This window comes from Microtus ochrogaster, chromosome 18 (assembly GCF_000317375.1).
Source record: "Microtus ochrogaster isolate Prairie Vole_2 chromosome 18, MicOch1.0, whole genome shotgun sequence".
Lineage (NCBI taxonomy): Eukaryota > Metazoa > Chordata > Mammalia > Rodentia > Cricetidae > Microtus > Microtus ochrogaster.
The window spans coordinates 30316397-30337678 of NC_022020.1; the positions used below are offsets into that span (position 1 = coordinate 30316397).

A 21282-nucleotide genomic window follows, 5' to 3' on the forward strand; every position below is an offset into this window, starting at 1 on the left:
CACACACACACACACAAGGTAAGTACATAAATAAGAGACAGATCATACTCTAAAGCCATGTGGGTTGAAGAGGACAAACCTAGCATTAGGTAGATTACAGGGAACCACATCCTAATCTTTCCCATCCTCTAACCAAAACCTATCACCTCCAAATTAGCAAACATCAGAAGAAAGGGGGAAGGAAGAGAAAAAGTGCATTTTCTTTTCTTTTTCTCTTTTTAAGACAGGGTTTCTCTGTAGCTTTGGAGCCTGATCTAAAAACTCACTCTATGCCCCCCACCCACCCAGTGCTGGGATTAATAGCGTGCGCCAACACCACCCAACTGAAATGTGCATTTTCCATCTAACAAAATCATCCAAACAGAAGTGCGGAAAGTCTGCTGACCTAAACCATACGTTCTTGAGCAAGCATGTTCTTGTAGCCAGTCTAAGGAAGCTTCAAAATTCTTCCTGCTCTCCTCGCAGAACCTAAGGAGAACAAAGGCCGAAGGGTGTCCTTGCTTTCGTCATCCTCCATGGGTCTCATCCCCACGCCCTTTCAGTTCCCCTATCTCACGTTTCCATGTTCTTCAAACACTGAAATGTCTCCTTCTTCCAGCTCTCCTCTCCATAATCCAGGTACCTGGGAAAGAACAAATGGAACTTGTCTCACTGTCAGAAATGACCACAGGGACTGACAGAATCATCATGTGCTAAGAGGGACTAACCACTGGTCACACAGGGCCACGACACATTCGTCCGCAGACCTCGACATCACTTGCTTTTCTGGTTCCATGTAGATAAGTGCATCTCCCTAAACGAAGGTGAATAAAGACATGGCAGATGTCACGTCCCATCAAGCCTCCCCTCCCCAGGCTCAGAGTCTGCTTCTCTGTGCAGTATCTGCTTCTGGAACACATCATCAAGTGGACCACTGCCCAGGCTGCTCATCATTTTAGCGCTTTCTAATCTTATGGCTGTATAGGTGACTACTTATGATAACCTTCTTTGTTATTAAAAAACAAAGAAAAATTTAAAAACTAAGTACATGACACCACTGTTTTTAAAATAATATAAACATGAAAAAAACCTTATTATAAGATATAGAATCATAAAAAAAAAAAATGCAGCTCCAAATAGAAAAATGACCACAATTTATTTATTTTTGGTTGAGGCAAGGTTTCATTTAGCCTAGGCAAGCCTCAAACACGATATGTAGCAGAGAACCTTGAACTTCTGATTCTCCTGCCTCTACCCCCAAGTACTGAGACAGGTATGTATCATCATGTGGACTCAAATGATTTTATGGGGCTGGAGATGGCTCAGAGGTTAAGAGCACTGACTGTTCTTCCAGAAGTCCTGAGTTCAAATCCTAGCAACCACATGGTGGCTCACTACCATCTGTAATGAGATCTGGTGCCCTCTTCCGGCCTGCAGGGATACATGGAGGCTGAACACTATGTATATAATAAATAAATAAGTTTTTTTTTTTTTTAAAAAAAAAAAGATTTTATTTTTTAACTTGATATATTTTTTAACTTGTATGATCTCTTCATACATTTTAGGGCCAAACACTTAAAGCTAGGATTTTTTTCCTTTAGTTGAGATGGTTTGTGTAGCCTCGGCTGTCCTTGCTCTGTAGACCAGGCTGGCCTTAAACTCACAGAAATCCACCTGCTTCTGCCTCCAAAGTGCTGAGATTAAAGTGTGCGCCACACCCATTCAGCAAGCTAGGATAACTTTTAAAACTAAAATCCAATATTATCATTCACAAAATGAGTCATATGCTGTACTTATAATGCGATTCTTCACTCTACATTAAAAAGCTATTAATGTAGTGGATTAGAAATAGATATTTAACTCCATCCAAAAATTTCAATTCCAACTGACAATAAAGAAGATGGAGGGATGGACTGACTACAAAGAGGAGCAGAATGGGAAAAGGCTGAGCCTATAATAACTGTTCCAACAGAGATAAAGCTCAGCAGAGGGGTTGCAAATATGTGCAAGGTCCTGGGTTCAAGCCCAAGTAAAAGGATCAAACAAAAGAAAGAAAGAAAAGTTAGCTGAATCTTAACCATCAGAAGAAAAAGCTGAGGAGAAACCCCATTTGCACTGCTGAGCCTCCAAACGCTCGGGAATGAGTGGGACAGCCTGATTCTTAAAGTAGAAAACAATGACGCTGGAGAGAGGACAGACTGACGTTTTAAACCGTGGTTAGGAGCCCAGATACCCTAATCCATGCGCTGATTAGTTTTTATTGCCAGCTAGACAAGCTATAGTCACCCAGAAGAGGGAGTCTCACAAGGGGAATTTCCTAGATCAGGCTGGCCTGTAGGTGGTCTGTGGGCATTTGTTTTTAATTGATGACTGATACGGGTAGCACCATCCTTACGCAGGTGGGCCCAGTTGTGCAAGAAAGGTAGCTGAGCATGAGCCAGTGAGCAGCCTTTTTCCACAGTTCCTACCTCTGTTCCTGCCGACTTCCCTCAGTGATGGAATATTACTTGGAAGTGCAAGTTGAAATAAACCCTTTCCTCCCGAAGCACAGCCACAGAAAGCAAACTAGAACACTCACCATGCAAAAAGCAACTGCGCCCATACAGTATGTCAAAGGCTTATCCTCTGGGGCAAATCATAGCAAAATCAGCAGATTACTTGAAAGTCAGCACACTAGCTGCTGGTACCATCTCTACCAATCTCCCAGTCAACCTCCAGACTGCTCAGTCTAGAACTGCTACCCAGAAAGTCAAAGGTAAATATGGAAAGACATACACCGTCTAGATTTATGCTCACCAGAAAGCTACTAGAGACACAACCTATCAAAATGAGCAGGAAAAACAGGAGACGAGCCATGGAATTACAGCAAGGAGACCAGCTTTGAGAGTGGCAGAAGTAATCTGTAATAGTCAAGAGGCATCAGCTCTACCAGTGACAGCAACCCATCCAGACCACGCGGCCAAAGGCACTGGGAGAGCACTCTAAGATGAGACGAGGGACAAGCTGGGAGACACGCATAGCTGCAAGTTTGGGAATAGGTTGTTAAGTACATGGGCAACTATTAATTCTAGAGAAAAATAAAAATTGGAGAATAAAATCTTCACTATATACCACAGTCGGGATTAGCCATGTCTCAAAAGTATAAACAATGACTAATCTAGTGTACATTATAAATACATTATGAATATGAAAGATGAAGAAATATATAAAAGATACAAGAAGAGGTATTAAAGAATTCAATTCTTGGGTATTTTTTTCCACAATAGGAAGTTAGTGGCTGATAGCTAAACCTAAGGAAACATCAAAACAAAAACTACACTCCAGCAGCTATAATCCCAGCTACAGGAGGTGGAAGCAAGAAGACGATGGCTTCAGTGGTAGTCTGGGCTACACTGGGAAACCCTCTCTCAGCAAAACAAAGCAACAAAAATTACATTAGAAACACCTAGAGATCTATGAAAGCTGGGCATAGTGGCTCATATCTGTAATCACAGCATTTGGGAGGCTGAGGCAGGAGGACTGCCACAAGTTCGAGGCCAGTCTAGACTACAAAGTGAGACCATGTCTCAGAAGAAAAAAAAAAAAAACATGAGCGAGAGACAGAGGCAGAAACAGAGGTGTGACAGAGGAGATCAGTATTAAAATAAGCAACACAGTGGAAGGCTGTCCTCTCCAAAGAGAAATGAAAAAGAATGTGAAAAGACAGAGCAGATGGCTGCTTTCTGTTACTGTGCATGTGTGCATGTGCATGTATGTTTGTGTGCGTGTAGAAGCCAGAAAACATTCTTTAGGGGCCATCTTTTTTTATTCTTTTTGAGACAGGGTCTCTCACTGGCCTGGAATTCATTAAGCAGGCAGTAAAGTGAATCCCAGGGATCTGCCTGCTTCCACCTCCCCAGTAGTGGATATCAGCATGCACCACCACGCATACTTGCATTCCAGGGCTAGAACTCAAGTCTTCTCCCAGCCTGTTTCGTTACGGAGCCAGCACTGTTTCTCAAGTCTCTGCCTCCTGGTTAAGATAGGGATCAATACACTAACCTTTGCTTTTTGAATTCAGTAAACATAAAGACCACGGTCTACATATCACGGGTCAGGATGACTGTTGAAATCAAAACTTTAAGAGATAAGTAGCTAAGCAAAGGTCTATCAAAGGAGGAATCTGGAGATGAAAAACAAAATACAGAGGTAAAAAGCAAAGGAGCACAGAAAAAGGATGCAACCACTGCACGCAACTCTAAAGTGGCCGCTGTTGAGACATTGCCAGAGCTGTCTGGCTGTGCTCTGCACATCAGCTTTGGTTGTGTCTGGGTGTGCTTTCTTCTTGTTGTGGGGGAGAAGGTGAGTTGAAACACTGTCTGCATAGCCCAGGCTAGTCATGGAGTTGAGAGCTCCCTGCCCCTACCTCCTAAATGCTGAAATGATGGTACCACTGCCACACATGGCACAGGCCAGCCTTAGGGCGCAACCTCATCCCTATAACAGGTGATGCAAATTAGATGAACTGCAAATAGGCCTATTTCCTGCCATAAAGCTATTCTATCTTTTTATATAGTGCTAGGTCCTCCTACAAAACTCACGGCTAATAACACTCTTAGGTCTACTGATCAGTGAACCATTCTTCCCAAACAGTCCCCAGAGGACAGGCTACCACCTACAGCGTCAATCATGTTTTTCTGAATAGTCTTCTTTACGTTCTGGATCTTCTGTCCTTTAAATCCATCCACCAACATCACCTACAAGGAGGAAAGGGGAACATACAAGACAATTAAATTTTGCTTCAAGTTTCCCTAGTTAAATGTACTTTACAGACTAAACTAAAAATATCTTTAGAATAACAGTTATCACATTTATAATCATAACTTTATTTTGATACAGTTAACACAACTGATATTCATAACATACTGGCTCTAACTAAGTGTAACTGGGTCTAGTACTGTTGTCCTTCTGGAGCTGTAGCTAATGAGAGCTTGGCTAGGAAGACACATTCCCTTCCATGCTCAAGCTTCCATATGGAGATGAAGAGTTTATACCAGGGTTCTTAACCTGTGGGTCGCACCCCTACAGGGGTCACATAGCAGATATTCTGCCTATCAGATATTTACATTATGATTCATAACAGCAGCAAAATTATAGTGATGAAGCAGCGACAAAATAATTTTATAGTTCCAGGTCACCAAAACATGAGAAGCTTTATTAAAGGGTCACAGCATTTGTAAGGCCGAGAACCACTCTTCCGAGTATAAGCCACTCAGGTGTCTCTTTCCGACTCTGCCCCTTACCGGCCTGCAAAGAATTAACTCACACTTTGTTCCCCCAGATGAGGCTACAAGGCTCATAAAGCTGACTGGGGTAAAACACTCAGATGTTTTACATGTCTGACTCTGTGCCACTAACAAACAGTTCCCATTTTAGGTGGAAAAACACGCACTGCTTTTGCTCTTCAGATTATTAACATATTGATGTTTCATTCTATGTAATTAAGTTAGAGCCATGGTCACTGTGCAGGATCAGAGATCGTGGAGCAAAGCTGCCAACTCTGAATCCCAACACTGCCACAAGCTTGAGAAAACTTCTGTTTTCCTCTTTTTGCCTTTCCTTATCTGGAAGTGATGACAAGACTGCCCACTTTGCAGCATTATTTTGTGAACTCAGTTAATATTGAATCTGAGCAGGTGACTCAGCAGTTAAAAGCACTTGTTGGTCTTACAGAGGACCTGGGTTCAGTTTCCAGAACCCATATGGTAGCTCACGGGCATCTGTAACTCAGTTTCTGAAGATCTGACCTCCATGAGCACCACATATATATGTAGTGCACATATAGGCATAACACATATACACATAATAAATAAGCGGACTAATGAATTAATTAATAAAACACATATACACATAATAAATAAGCGGACTAATGAATTAATTAATAAAACTATCTTTTCTTTCAAGTTCATATATTAAAGTATTGGCTCTTACTACCATTCAAAATACTGTCATGGTTTGACAAAGAATAGCCACCATTGGCTTGTATATTTGAATGCTTAGTCATCAGGGAATAGCAGTACTTGAGAAGAATTAGTTGGAAGAAGTATGCCACTGATGGGCTTTGAGGTTTCAAAAGCTTGAGCCAAGCCCAGTGTCTCTCAGCCATCAGATCAATACATAGGTCTCAGCTATCTCTTCAACACCATGTCTCCCTGAACCATGATGATAATGGACTAAACCTCTGAAACTGTAAGCCAGCCTCAATTAAATCCCTTTCTTATAAGAGTTGCCTTGGTCACAGTATTTCTTTACAGCAAAAGAACAATGATTAAGACAATATACAATTCACTTTTTTTAAAAAATTAAACTAATTTTTGTGTATCTAAGAAAGGGAAAATGTAAAAAAAAAAAAACACTCCCAATGTGTGTCCTTAAAAACATTCACTTCAGCCCTACGTGGCTAACCTGACTGGGTTTCTCTTGTCTAGTTTAGTCTTCCCTGAAAACCTAAGGTACAGTAGCACAGGCAGGACTGAGAGAGGAAGCTCAGCACAGCTTTGTGGTCTTCACTTGGCACTTGATAGGCATCAACAAATGAATTAATAGACAGAATAAAAGGCTTAAACAAAAAATGAACCCATTATGAAAAGCAAAAAAAGGCATTCTTTTTTCCAATTTTAAAGATGTATTTATTTATTTTACATGCACTGCAAGCATGCCTACTGGATCCCCTGCACTGTGGTTACAGATGACTGTGAGCCACCATATGGGGTAACCCAAGTTCTCTAAAAAAGGAGTAAGTGCACTTAACTGCTGAGCCATCTCCCAGTCCTGGAACAGGCATTCTAGATACAGCTAACCTTTAGAGCTGTATTGTATAATAACAGGAACTAATTTTAAATATCTCAAGAAATTCATTTCTTAGAGATTCCCAGAACACACACACACACAAATGTAATTCTGGAAATGTTTCTAGAAATGACATGATAAAAACTGGAATTTAGAATAAAATTTACTTATCTTTTCCAAATTAGTGTTTTATAAAAACTATGTTTAATTTTTCCTTTTAAGTTAAAATTAAGAAAAACAGCATAACATATAGCTACAAATAAAAACAATAAAAATTATGACTTACGCCATCATAAAATCCTCTTAAATACAATTTCTCCTTTGCTTCTGCAAGTTTCTCGCGGTCATTCTGGCTCTGAATTTTCAGCTCATCACAAAGGGTCACAGCAGAAAGACTTCCAATCCCTGGGATTTCAAGGACTGGCACCTGCAGAGAACAGCAACACCAGATGTGTATTCATGCTGAAAGGCAGACACAGATCAGCCATGTGGACATGGCCCCTTTGCCCTGTAAAGCCACACTGGATTTTACTATCAGCAGGCAGTGACAAACACTCAGAGCTCACAGACCACTAACCTGAAGATGGCAATGTGTGCACTCCTTCACCACAGGAACAACACATGCCACCCCCTACTCTCACCTCCTGTCACACAGGCCACTGAATAACTAAAGCTGCAAGAAGCAAGCAATGTCAACTATTTTTATGGATGGCTTCAAGCATCTATCAGAGTTTTGGAGTCTTTTCCCCCAGTGCTGAGAATCACACCCAGGGCATTGAGCATGTCCAAGCTCACTCTCCTACACTCTTCATTAAAGTTATTTGCTGGTATTATTCTGACTTTTCTTCTGCATGTACAAAAATGAAAACAAGAAACATTAAACAGCTCTACAAGGTTACAAAATAAATATTCCTAGGTTAAGTAAGGTACATTGTTAACAAGTTAGTATAAAACTGGTGAGAATAGGGGCTAGAGAGATGGCTCAGAGGTTAAGAGCACTGACTGCTTTTCCAGAGGTCCTGAGTTGAAGTCCCAGCAACCACATAGTGGCTCACAACCATCTATGAAATTTTGTTCCTCTTCTGGCAGGCAGGCATAAATCAGACAGAACATTGTATACATAATTAATAAATAAATAAATAAATTTTTTGGGAAGCTGGTGAGAATAATATATAGGTTTTCCCAACTATAGGTGCCAGGTGAAAAGAAAATGCATATTGTTTTCCTTTTCCTGTTATTTACAACAGTAAGTTATCAAATTAAAGTAAGAAAATTTCCTCTCATTTTCAAACTCTACCAATGATCTATTTTTGTTACAAGAAGAACATATAAGCGTCTTTTCCCCTTTGATAAAGGCGTGTGATGTCTGGGAATACACACATACTCACCGGCTCAAACGGCAGGACCATTTCATCTCTAATTCCATACTTTGCTCGTAATGCCTATGGAAAATTCGTAAGCTAACATTAGTGCTCAATTTTGTTACTGATACAATCAGTAAGAAAGCAAACTCATTTTTTTTTTTTCCTGAGGCAAGGCTTTGCTGCAGCAGCCTATGCTGGCCTTGTACTTGAGGTCTTCCTGCCTCGGCCTCCCTCTTCCCTGGCTTCAAGCTTTTGTTCCGTTATTTGTTCTTTCCATACAGAACATTTTTAACATTATCTCAATAAAGGACCCGGGACCTTTTAAAACTCAATAGTTTACTTTAATGTGAACAGCCTTCAGGTATGTCTAATATTTTGACACTGTGATAAAACTTGTCACCTATACATTTCCCAATTAAGAACTATGCAACCAGCTTACAAACAAAACCTTGTGTTTGAAATAAGTTTATGATTTTTCGCTGAGCCTAATCCATAGCTATCCTGTGACACGTGTAATCCACAGTCCACAGGTTGAACATGTCTGTAGGAAATGCATCAAATGCAACAATGCACACAGATGTTGAGACATCACCCCAGTCAAGGGTAATATTCTTGCCTGTAATGAAAATATGGGGCTGAGAAAGGGAGTCAGTGGGTGCATGAGGAGCAGAGTTCAAATCCCCAGCACCCATGAGAGAAGCCAGGCATACTAGAAAGCCCAACACTGCACAAAGTGGAGACAGGAGAATCCTTTGGGACTTATGGCCACCAACCTAGCTCCCAGTCCCATGAGAGATGGTCACAAGAATGAGGTGGAGGGTGTAAAGCAGGTCACCAAATGTCCTCTCTGTAATGGTGGCACTGCGTATACTTAAAAACACACACACCACCTTCTTAAATTTGTTACAGAATTTTATTCCAAGTTCCAACCACAGAAACACACAAACACTGAAAAGCAGGTTAGAGATGACAGTTCAGAGACAAACATGTATGCCCTCAGCCTGTGTCACAGCTGTTCAGCAGTGCCCACTAATATGCTAAATTTAAAACAAGGACATGGCTGGGTGGTGGTGGCGCATGCCTTTAAATCCCAGCAGAGGCAGAAGGATCTCTGTGAGTACAAGGCCAGACTGGTCTATAAAGTAAGTTACAGGACAGCCAGGGCTACACAGAGAAACCCTGTCTTGGGGAGAAAAAAAAAAAAAAGAATAAAACAAGGACATGAAGCAGATACTTGCTTGCTTTTTCTTCAGGTCTCTGAGTGCTGCAAGATCATCCGGCGAATCAGAAGGAACACTCGTGACCACACCAGTGCCTTTAGAAGAAAAAATGAAATTAACTAATACACCAGAATGTGGTTAGCAAAGCCGTCTACCAGTAAAATCTGTACCTTTATCCTCCTTAATGGTGAGCATAGGGAGAACGTAGACCACCTTATAGCATGTCAGAGGTGCAGAAAGTGCAGCCCCAAGGATCTCCTGCATAAAAGAGCAAAAAAAAAAAGGGAATAAATATAACTGCAGTGACAAAAAGTTAAATAAATATTCAAATTTTAAGGTCCAAAGGCTCCTACTGAAAACCATACAGGAATAAACTCTGGAGATCTACACCTGCACAAAATAGTTGCTGTGGTTAATGTCATGATGTTAGACAGTTGAAAATCACAATCACTTTAAATGTTCTCACATCAAAACTGAGAAGTCTGAAGTACTGTTTGTTAATGACTTTACACAGTCATTCTAGCATGTATATACACATTTTAAATATCATGTTGTTCCCATACATGTGCACAACTTCTCCACTCAGTAAACAAAATAAAATATACAGAAAAAGTAGCTGGGCAATGGTAGCACACGCCTTTAATCCCAGCACGCAGAAGGCAGAGGCAGATGGATCTTTGAGTTCAAGACTAGCCTGGTCTACGAGATTGAGTTTAAGACAGTCAGGGCTACACAGAGAAACCATGTCTCAAAAAAGAAAAAAAAAGAAAAAAGAAAAAACAAAAACAAAAAACAGAACCACTGCACTAAAGCTTTCCATGACCAAAAAGCTAGGTAATAAAAGTCACATCAAGAAAACAGAAATCTACATATCTGTCTAAAAGGACAGTTATAAATAAATTCAAGCTGAAGTGAAAAAGATATTCCTACTGCCTCAAAAAAATTAGAGAATGCAGAAAGAATGGGCCTATTCTCTATGTGTGTCTCTCTCAGTCTCTCTCTCCTTTTGTTCTTTTGTTTGTTTTTTTAATGTCTCATATTTCATTCTGTAGCCCAGCTAGCATAGAACTCACAGTGATCCTCCTGCTTCCGCTTCCTGCATGCTACCCAGCTCTGACCTGTACTTGTATGAGACAACAAAGGGCCTGCAGCTGTACACTTGTTCTGCACCATTCCGTTTTATTCCTTTGTGTGGGCGTGTGTGTTTGTGTGTGTGTGTGTGTAAATGCACACATGAGCTACCTTTGTAGAATTTGCAGTCATATGGGTGACAGCTTATACACCACAGCAGTTTTAAAGGCTGAAATCAAAGGCCTATTTAAATACCATGGTGAGAAGGGCATTAAGAACAGGAAACAGAAGCTGGGAGCTGGTGGCGCACACCTTTAATCCCAGAACTTGGGAAGCAGATCTACATAGTGAGTTCTAGGATGCCAGGGAAAGAGACCCTATCTCAAAAATAAAAAAATAAATAAAACAAACATAAAAAAACAGGAAACAGTTCTTCAAATGCCTATGGTCCTGTAAGCAGCCCTATGAAGCTTACTAGATCTCACTCACACACACACACACACACACACACACACACACACACACACACACACACAAAATGAAAGTAGAAGGGGGCTAGTTGGGACTAGAAGGGGCTTATTGAGAATAGGAGGGGGAAGAGAGGGTAAAGAGGGGAGTCAATATGATTGAAATACATTATGTACATGTATAAAATGGCATAATGAAACCTATAATTATATATGGTTAAGATATGCTAATTTAAAAACAGCAACAACCCCGTGGCTGGTGGTCCAGCCTAAAATCTCATCTGTCAGGAGACTAAGGCACAAGAATCACAATTTCAAGGAGATCAGAAGCTGTACAATAAGTTCAAAGTCAGCCCGGGAAATTTGTGGAAGCATGTCTCAAAGTACAGCAGCTGGGGCACAGCTCAGTGACTGGGCACCTGCAGCACAGCTCAGTGATGAAGCACCTGCTTAGCATGGGTAAGGAGCAAATAGGAAACAGGTGGGCAACACAGTGGCTCATAACCATCTACAAAGAGATCTGGTGCCCTCTTCTGTCTGCAGGCATACATGCATGCAGAACACTATATACATAATAAATAAATCTTAAAAAAAAAAAAAAGAATAGCAATTATCATGGGTGAAATCAAGACAAAGGCCCCTTTGGAGGAATGTGGATTCAGCTTGGCAAAGCCTTCTGAAGAACCCTGACAGTTCTGTGCCTTACAAAATACAAATATGGGGCTGGAGAGATGGCTCAGAGGTTAAGAGTATTGGCTGTTCTTCCAGAGGTCCTGAGTTCAATACCCAGCAGCCACATGGTGGCTCACAACCATCTGTAATGAGATCTAGTGCCCTCTTCTGGCCTGCAGACATACATGCAGGCAGAACATTGTATACATAATAAATAAATGAATCTTTATAAAAAACAAACAAACAAACAAAACTACAAATGTCCTGCACATATTATCTCATGTGTGCTCTAATTATAGTTTTCTGATATTTTTTCAAGCTCCACTTCCCTCCAATTTCACAATAAAAATCGAGAGTTGCTCCCCAACTTACCTCCCCCATTAACTCCTTCACAACAGGCACCACTCCATTGTGCTTGGTGAAACCTTGGTACGACATATTCCTGGCAGCTCTCTGCGTGCAGATGAATATATCACCATTCGCTGTCTCAAACCCAATGTACTTCATATCAGGCCGAACCCAACAGTTGGTCTGTCCAAACATAGTCTCAGGTCTAAGGGTAGCAGCTACCAAGAAGATAGTTTTCCCTTTCAGACCACTAAAAAGAAAAGGCACATATTTATATTAAAATTGTGGCTTCCCTCATAATCATCCGATTGTTCAGAAATGATCAATCAAGCCAGACATAATGGCAACTTCGACCTCAGTACCCAGAAGGCTGAGGAGAGAGCCCTAGGCTGCAAAACAAAACCCTGTCTCCAAGAAAAGAAGGGGAAAAAACGAAGAGAAAAAGAAAAAAAGACCATGAAACAGTAATTTTTAGCAAACCTACCTTAATTTTGATGGGTATGGTTCAAGCACCTTCAGTTTGACTAGGGTGTATTCCTGAGGTCCAACGCCCTAAACAAAGAAACACGGGGAAAATATGGATTCACCCTGCTGACCTATGCAGGAATCCACTTCAGATTTATGACATGGATTCTTGCACATAGGAATAATTCATCCTTCCAGCAAAGAGAGTGCCAGTGGTGTGGCCACAGTAAAGGGTATTACAGTGGCTACTCGGTGGTCCAGATAATCACCTCTCCAGTTTGTCTGTCATGATCCATGCAAGGCTGTCCATCTTTTGGAGAATAAATGGTGTACCTAAAAAAAAAAGCAGTAAGCAGAAAACACTGTTATATTTTCAGGTTACATCATGAAGTAACAGCCAGTGTCACTAACACCCTACAAGCGTGAATTATGGGAGACACCCTCAGCCAGCCAGTGTCTAAATTACGCATGCTTTGATGAGCAGTTCTGAAACGGAGCTATTGACATCTCCTTCATGAAAGGGAGCACTAATGAAAACTGTGGATTAGCCTTAGCCTTGTAGTAACGAAACATAAGACCATAAAATAAATTCACGTAGCCGGGCAGTGGTGGCGCATGCCTTTAACCCCAGCACTTGGGAGGTAGAGGCAGGCAGATATCTGTGAGTGTGAGGCCAGCCTGGTCTACAGAGCGAGTTCCAGGATAGCCAGGGCTACACAAGAAACCCTGTCTCAAAACAATAAGAACAAAAAAAGATATAAATTCAAATAAGTTGTTTTTATTTGATCTACATAATAAAGGAAAAAATCTTAGCAACTTATAGAAGTATAAGCTAAAACACAAATAAAATAATCTTGCCAGTGGTTTGCTAGGAATACTGAAAAGAATCATTCCCTTCTCTCTGGTTCTAGCTGTCAAAAACACAAAACAGCTCAGAAGTCAAGAAAATGAGCAGCAAGAAAGTGGGAGCTCAGTGACAAAACACATGTCACAAGGTGCGAGCTCCGAGTCCAACACAAATGAAACAGAAAAATAAAAGACACAGAGAAACCCTGTCGCGAAAAGGAAGGAAGGAAGGAAGGAAGGAAGGAAGGAAGGAAGGAAGGAAGGAAGGAAGGAAGGAAGGAAGGAAGGAAGGAAGACACAGGCAGGCAAGATTAAAGGAAAGCAAGAGATACAACAGAACAAGAGAGTGATGAAAAAGGAAAAGACAGACAGATGAATGGGTGGATGGACAGATAAGAGAGAACAAGATGAGATACAGATACTAAATTGCAATGCAATGCAAGAATTATGATTTTTAGTTGATTACACTGAAATAAAACAAACTCACCGCTTCCCAAATTTAATTTTGTTTCTTTCTCTTAATGTTAAAAACTGCCACCTGACAAAAGAATCATAGTAAGGATTCACATCCGTGGTGATGAAGGAACGCCGCCAGTCTACCTAGAGAAAAAAAAGGAAAAGATAATTTTTATAACTAGGGATTCCTATGAGTCAACTATTTACCTTTCTACTATTTATCCCAACTTAACATTAGATCAACTATTAAAGAAAAAATTTCCAGTTCCACATCTCTCTCTCTCTCTCTTTTTTTTTTTTTTTTTTTTTTGAGACAGGGTTTCTCTGTAGCTTTGGAGCCTGTCCTGGAACTCGCTCTTGAACTCAGAGATCCACCTGCCTCTGCCTCCCGAGTGCTGGGATTAAAGGCCTTTGCCACTACTGCCCAGCCAGTTCCACATCTTAAATTCATATAAATCATTGCAATAATTTGTTTAATTAATAGGTTTTAAAATACACACACTTGCTGAGCAGTAAGAGCACATGCCTTTAATCCCAGTACTCAGGAGGCAAAGGCAAGAGTTCTGTGAGTGTGAGGCCAGCCTGATCTACAGAGGGAGTTCCAAGACAGCCAAAACTACACAGAGAAGCTGTTTCAAAAAACAAAACAAAACAAAGAAACAAAAAAATACACACATGTTAGTTAACAGATAAGATTTACAATAAATTTAAAAGAAATACTTAAATAATACAGTCAACATACTTGAGTTAAATTTTGGTGTCTTTGTATTCTTTAAATAAAACCCCTTTCTACCAATTGTTAATAAATATATTCTGATGAGACAAATGTTGAAGGTTTTCTTACTCGCTGCCAGTCTAATAACATCTGGATTTTTGGTGACATTCAGCCAGAATATACTGTTGTAAATTTAAAAGTTGTCCCATATCTTTTTGAATGATACAAACGTAAGTGCCTTTCACTGTCTCTAATACTGAGGGCTACGGCATACCTTTAACCCTATTTTCTTCAGATCTTCAACAGCCAGTGGTGGAAAATACTCAAGCCAATGTTCTGCTTCAGAAAACTTCACTATGTCTTCCTCAGAAAGCCCAAGGGATTTCATAATGTCCCACTGGTACTTAGACGATCCTGCTTTGGCAGCGGCTTTGCTCTGAAAACAAACACAAACTCCAGTAAAGCACAGCCGACAACCATTCAGCATCCCAGGACCACAGTAACTTTAATTCCATAATCCTATTTGGTGATTGTGTTTCTTTGTGAAAGAAGCTTTCACAGTGTAGCTCTAGCCGGCCTGAAACTCGCTATGCAGACAGGATCTCTCATAAGGGATCTGCTGTTCTGCTTCCCGCAACACTGTTGATGGATCAGAACACCACAGCAGTACAGATATCAGGATGTCCACCAGGAAACGGACACCAGAGATAAGAGATGAAGGAACCACTCAGCCACCATCATTGCGGTCTTAGCACCAGACTCTCGTTTCCTTTCCTCAATTAGCACAGGTGCACTACTTAGCTCAAAATAAAAAAATCACTTCATTTTATCTATATGGAAAACCATCAGGTGACCCCAAATTAAAGGAGTTTATCTAATGGTTGAAATTTTGGTCCCCACTTTAACCATAAGAAACTTAATTCCCCATGCAACAGCATTAAAAGGTAGACTCTTAAAGAGATTCTGCCCTCAAGAGTGTATCATTGCTGCACCACAGAAGACAAATCCGGTCTGTCCTCAACGTGTTACTTCCTCTCTCCCTCCCTGTCTCTCATTCCTGTTCTGCTATTTCTTTTCCCTTCCTTCACAGACAACACAGCAAGAAATGCCTTATCAGGTACTGAACTCTCAACATAAGCCTTCCCAGCCTCGTGGGCCAATAAATTTCTGGTCAGTATAAATTACCCAATCTGTGTTCTTATCACTGCAACACAAAAACAGACAGGACTTTTTTGACAGTCAATAAAATTTTTTTAATTGGTTTTTCGAGACAGGGCTTCTCTGTAGCTTTGGAGCCTGTCCTGGAACTAGTTCTTGTAGACCAGGCTGGCCTTGAACTCACAGAGATCCACCTGCCTCTGCCTCTAGAATGCAGGATTAAAGACGTGCACCACCACTGCACAGCCAACAGTCAATAAATTCTTTATCTGAACATTACTTTATGTCAAAAATCATAGAAGTTAATAATGTAGTGTGGATTCTAGGTTGGGTCTTATTCTGTTAAATTATTCACTTTTACTTTATGTATATTTTGCCTACATGTATGTATAGGTACTATATGTAGACTTGGTGTCCACAGAAGTAAGAAGGCATTAGACAAACTCTTGAGTTGTGGACGGCTGTGAAATACCACATGTGTGGGTACTGGGACTCATACCTGGATCCTCTGCAAGAGCAACAAGTGCTCTTAACTGCTGAGCCATCTTTCCAGCCCCTGCACCCCCACCCTCTGTTTAAAGCAGAAAAAAGACATTAGGAGAAGGATGAGTACAACTTGAAATACAAGGTCAGCAAGAGGACTTAGTCTGCATGGGTGCCTGTGCACAGACCTGACAGCCTGACTCTATCCCTAGATCCTACATGGCAGGAAAGAACCTACTCTGACCTCCATAAGCTTGCCCCTGGTAAGCTTGCCCCTGCCTCCCCCCTCAACACACACACAATTTCTATGCAAATACAGGAGGCTAGAGAGATAGCTCAGCAATCAGGAGTGCACACTGCTGTTACAGAAGACACAGATTCGGTTCCCAGCAACCACATCAAGCTGCTCTCAACTGCCTGTAACTCCAACACCTTCTAGACTCTCTAAGTATCTGCACATAACAAAGACACACACACACAAAATTAAAAATTAAATCTTTTAAAAAATGAAGTCCTCTTTTTAAAACACTTCAGATGAACTCTACAGTTTAGCACACAGCACTGAACTAACGTTAGCTGTTTAGGTAGGATGATTGTATCACAGTTACAGAGAGTAAAGAAGAGTAACGTTAGGGGAGGTGGACAAAGGTTATGCTGGAATGCTGCACTATCTTGAAACTCCTTTAAATCTAAAATATATCAAATTAAAGTGAAAAAACAACAATAAAGCCAGACAATATTTTGATTTATTCTATTTTTAGGTAAATAGGTGTTTTGCTTGCATGCATGTCTGTGTACCATGTGCATGTAGGTACCCAAACAGGCCAGAAGAGGGCAGCAGATACCCTGGGACTGGATTTACAGACAGTAATAAACCATCATGAAGGTGCTGGGAATGGACATGGGTTAACAGTGCTGTTAACTGCTGACCTGATGTATTTTTCATCTTTGTGGGTGTATGTAAGATGTATGTTTATGGGTGCATGCTCATCAGTATCTATGGTGCACATGTGGAGGTCAGGACAACCTGCCAGTTTATTTGAGGCAGGATCTCTGCTGTTCAATACTGTGACTCCAGACTAGATTACAAGCTTCTGGGGATTCTTCTGTCTCTACCGCCCTTCTCACCAATGGAGTGCTGGGATTTGGAGATGTTGTGCTTACCTAGAAAGCTCATTACCCACTGAATCATTTAAACAGTCTTGATTTGACAGTTTCTTAAAAATTACCAAGTACGGTTCATGTGCCGCAGCTGCCCACGCTGGGTGTATACAACTAAACCAGAGAGGTGGGAACGTCAGGCAGGACAACTGAAACGTAAACAACCACCAGACCTTTTTCCCTTTGGCTTTATCCTTCACTGTTATATCTGCAGGTTTAACGCTACTTTCTTCCTCTTCCTCCTCTTCCTCTGGAAAATCAGGAGGGCAGCCATACAGCTCTATTTCTCTTTTCAGCTTGTCAGCACACGCCTACAGCACAAGAACACAAAGAGCCAAGTTCAGAACTCAAGGAAATAAACTGTTTCCAAGGTCAACAAAAATCAACTTTCTGAAATTGCATGTAACATCTACACACAAATATTATAGAAAACCCAGATGATGTAAATCACATGCCTCAAAATCCTATAACAGAGTTTGTATTTTATTCAATATGTATAGTACTTACTGTAGCATCCTGACACACTAAACAGCGGAAATGAAAAGATACATAAAACAGAGGATGTCATTTTGAATAACAATACTAATGGTTTCTCATTTTGAAGATTATCTTTGTAGTGGAAGGTAAATTCTTACCCTCTGTTAGTAATCAGCACTCTTGAGAGGTAGACAACAGACACTGACATGAAGTGATTTATCCAAGGCTATAAGCTAGCAAGTTTCAGAACTGGGCTCTCCACCACAGTTCTTCGAAGCTATCCCATAAGTTCACTCCCCAAAACAGAGAAAACATCAAAGAAGAGCTTCAGCTGATAAGTAAGATACAACTAGAAAGGTACTACTGGCACATACAGATGTTCTGGAGACTGAGGCAGGGGGATTACAAGCTCAGGATCATCCTGGGCAATTTAACAAGACTATATCAAAATAAAAATTAAATGAAAAGAAATACAGATATAATTCAGGTTAAGAGAGACTGTCTACCTGGTAAAGCAAAGCCCTACCTAAAAGTCCAGTACTGAAAGGGGAGAGTCACCAGTATTGGGTTTGAAGACGTGACCCAGTGTTAGAGCACTTGGGCTACCAAGTGTGAGACCCTCAGTTCAATTCCAATGCCACACACACATATAAAAATGTCATCATTTGGGGCTGGAGAGATGGCTCTGTGGTTAAGAGCACTGTCTGCTCTTCCAGAGGTCCTGAATTCAATTCCCAGCAACCACATGGTGGCTCCAAACCATCTGTAAAGAGATCTGGCACCCTCCTCTGGCGTGTGGAGGCAGAAAGTTGTATAAATAAATCTTTAAAAAAAAAAAAAGTCATCATTTGCAACCACAAATGTGGTAATTAAAATAATCCAGGATCACCAAAAGATGCTAAAACCACTAGGCTACTGAATAGTAAGCCATTCAGAGGTTCTCAACATAGTCCCCACAGACTACTTTCTAATTACTAAAGACCCCTTAGAATGAGCAACTCGTCATGTATTAACTTAATGTTACTAAAATGGGACAAGCTGCCATCGTATGCTACTGATGTGACACAATGGTAACTTTATGCCTCATCAATATACTAAGTATTCTTCTCAAAGTACCTAAATTCAAGCATTAATGAACATCATGTCAGACAACTAAAAGGTCTAAAGCAAACTCATGTGAAGCACAGCCCACAGAAGAAAATGTAAAACTGCAACCAGGAGAAATGTGGTAATATCTTGTTTGTACAAATAAAGCTTGCCTGAATATCAAAGGATGGAGCTAGTCATTAGTTAACCATAGAGGTCTGGAGGTTTGTACAGACACACAGGAAATGATATGGCTGGGCAGAGAGAGGAGGAGATAAGGTGGGAGGAAACAGGAACTCAACCTCTTTCTGGCTGGGAAGTTGAGTAGGTAAGGTGGCTGTGGTTTGGCTCCTTCATCTCTCTGGTCTATCAGCATTTTCCCTTTACCTGACTCTGGGCTTTTATTATTAAGACCTATTAGAACTCATGCTACATTCTGGGGCTCTGAACTCAAGTGACCAAGTTTACTTAGTATGATGGTACGTATAAAAATGGCCCCCATATGCCCATAGGGAGTAGCACTATTAGGAGGTGTGATCTTGTTGGAGTAGGTATGGCCTTGCTAGGCAGTGTGTCACTGCAGAGGCAGGCTTTGAGGTCTTATAAACTCAAGTCTGGCCAGTGTGGCACACAATTTCCTTCTGCTGCCTGTGGATCCAAACGTAGAACTCTCAGGCTACCTCTCCAGCACCATGTCGACCTCATGCCACCATGCTTCCTGCCATGATGATAAAGGACTAAATCTCTGAACTATAAGCCAGCCCCAATTAAATGTTTTCCTTTATAGGCGTTATTATGGTTATGGTATCTCTTCACAGCAATAGAATCCTAAGACACTTGGCAAATGCTTTACCCTAAGCTATCTCCCTAGTCTTTTAAAGAATTTTTTTTTCCATTGAAACTTGCACACTTTATTCATAATTATCAATATTTGTAGGAAGTTAAAAAATGTTCTTCAGTTTATTTTTTTTTCTTTAAAGAATTTTTAAATTAATTTTCACTATAACAAATTTAGCTCATTTCATAAAACACTTTAATGTAAATGGCATGAGTGAAAAATCCAATTCCAAAATCATAAATCAGGTATTCTTCTTTACTCTAAGCTCAAGAGTAGAAACCAGGGGCTGGAAAGAAGGCTCAGAGGTTAAGAGCACTGATGGCTCTTCCTGAGTTCAACTCCTAACAACCACACGATGGCTCACAACCATCTATAATGGGATCTGATGCCCTTCTCTGATGTGCAGACATACATACAGATAGAGCAATTGTACCTAAAAAATTCATGAATAAATTTTTTTAAAAGTTAAGGAAAAGGAAAGAGTAGAAGCTAACCCTCTAAGCAGTCTTACCTTAATAGGCATGCCAGTACAGTGTAGCCCAAAGGGAAACAGACAATTTTTCCCTTTTAATCTCTGGTATCCTACTGCAAACTGCAGGAAGAAAATCAAATTTAAATTATAAATATAAATGGCAGATGTACACAAAATGCTAACTTTGGGGTGGGGGAAGACAGGGTTTCTCTTTGTAGCTTTGGAGTCTGTCGTGGAACTTGTTCTATAGACCAGGCTGGCCTCAAGTTCAGAGATCCTCCTGCCTCTGCCTCCCGAGTGCTGGGATCAAAGGCTTACGCCACCACCACCTGGCAAAGTGCTAACTTTTGGCAGCACTAACGTCCCCTCCCCAGCATTAGAACAGACATTTTGTCACTGTGATGTTCTACTCCACTATCTTTTTTGTTGTTTTTAACCAACATAGAAATTTTGAACATACACATGTCCAGAACCCTGAACAAATACGCACATGACATGGAAACAAAAACATAAAATTTAAGGTATAAAAATTATTCTTTAAAAGTATTTGAATCCCCTTAAGAGGAAATGAATTTTACACGTGCAATTTTCCTTCAAACTGGTATTTACTATAGAGCCTCCCTATCCCGAGTTAGTAATAAACACAGGGCTTTACCTCACACTTGGATAAGGAAAACGTGTGTCCCAAATGCAGGCGTCCGTTCATGTACGGATATGGAAAAGTGACAAAGTATTTCCCCTTGCTGCAAAGTAATCATGAAAAAGAAAGTACAAAAAAAGAAAATGTTAAATTTATTTCACAACAAACGATGGGATGGAAAGGCTGCTGGGTCATGAAAGTACTCTGTGGCAAGTCTAGTTTTTGGAGGAGCTGGACAGATGTTGCTGTCCTCTTGCTGCTCAAACAAGAGAACCCACATGACAGATCACAATCTTCTGTAACTGTTCCAGGGGATGGAATGCCCTCTTCTGAACTCTGCAGGCACTGCTGGTATACTTACATGCTCATACACGTTAACACATACATACATACTCACACACATTAACACAAAAATAAAATCTCTTTTAAAAAACAAAATAAAGAGCCTGGCGGTGGTGGTATGTGCCTTTAATCCCAGCACTCGGGAGGCAGAGGCAGGTGGATCTTTGTGAGTTCGAGGCCAGCTTGGTCTACAA

General features: G+C 40.7%; 1 protein-coding gene across 1 annotated transcript in view; it reads right to left on the reverse strand.

Moving 5' to 3' along the window:
• The window catches only part of Lars (leucyl-tRNA synthetase), a 56432-nt gene that overhangs the window by 27103 nt on the left and 8047 nt on the right, over positions 1 to 21282 (reverse strand). Inside the window, exons 3-18 of the mRNA XM_005356040.2 lie at positions 20762 to 20849; positions 20146 to 20226; positions 17407 to 17544; positions 14706 to 14867; positions 13748 to 13860; positions 12684 to 12747; positions 12434 to 12501; positions 11974 to 12199; positions 9562 to 9649; positions 9410 to 9486; positions 8196 to 8249; positions 7094 to 7234; positions 4638 to 4715; positions 708 to 793; positions 557 to 622; positions 386 to 468 (exon numbers count right to left, since the gene is read on the reverse strand). Coding sequence (XP_005356097.1) covers positions 386 to 468; positions 557 to 622; positions 708 to 793; positions 4638 to 4715; positions 7094 to 7234; positions 8196 to 8249; positions 9410 to 9486; positions 9562 to 9649; positions 11974 to 12199; positions 12434 to 12501; positions 12684 to 12747; positions 13748 to 13860; positions 14706 to 14867; positions 17407 to 17544; positions 20146 to 20226; positions 20762 to 20849 — 1613 coding nt within the window. The remainder of the gene's footprint in view (positions 1 to 385; positions 469 to 556; positions 623 to 707; positions 794 to 4637; positions 4716 to 7093; positions 7235 to 8195; positions 8250 to 9409; positions 9487 to 9561; positions 9650 to 11973; positions 12200 to 12433; positions 12502 to 12683; positions 12748 to 13747; positions 13861 to 14705; positions 14868 to 17406; positions 17545 to 20145; positions 20227 to 20761; positions 20850 to 21282) is intronic.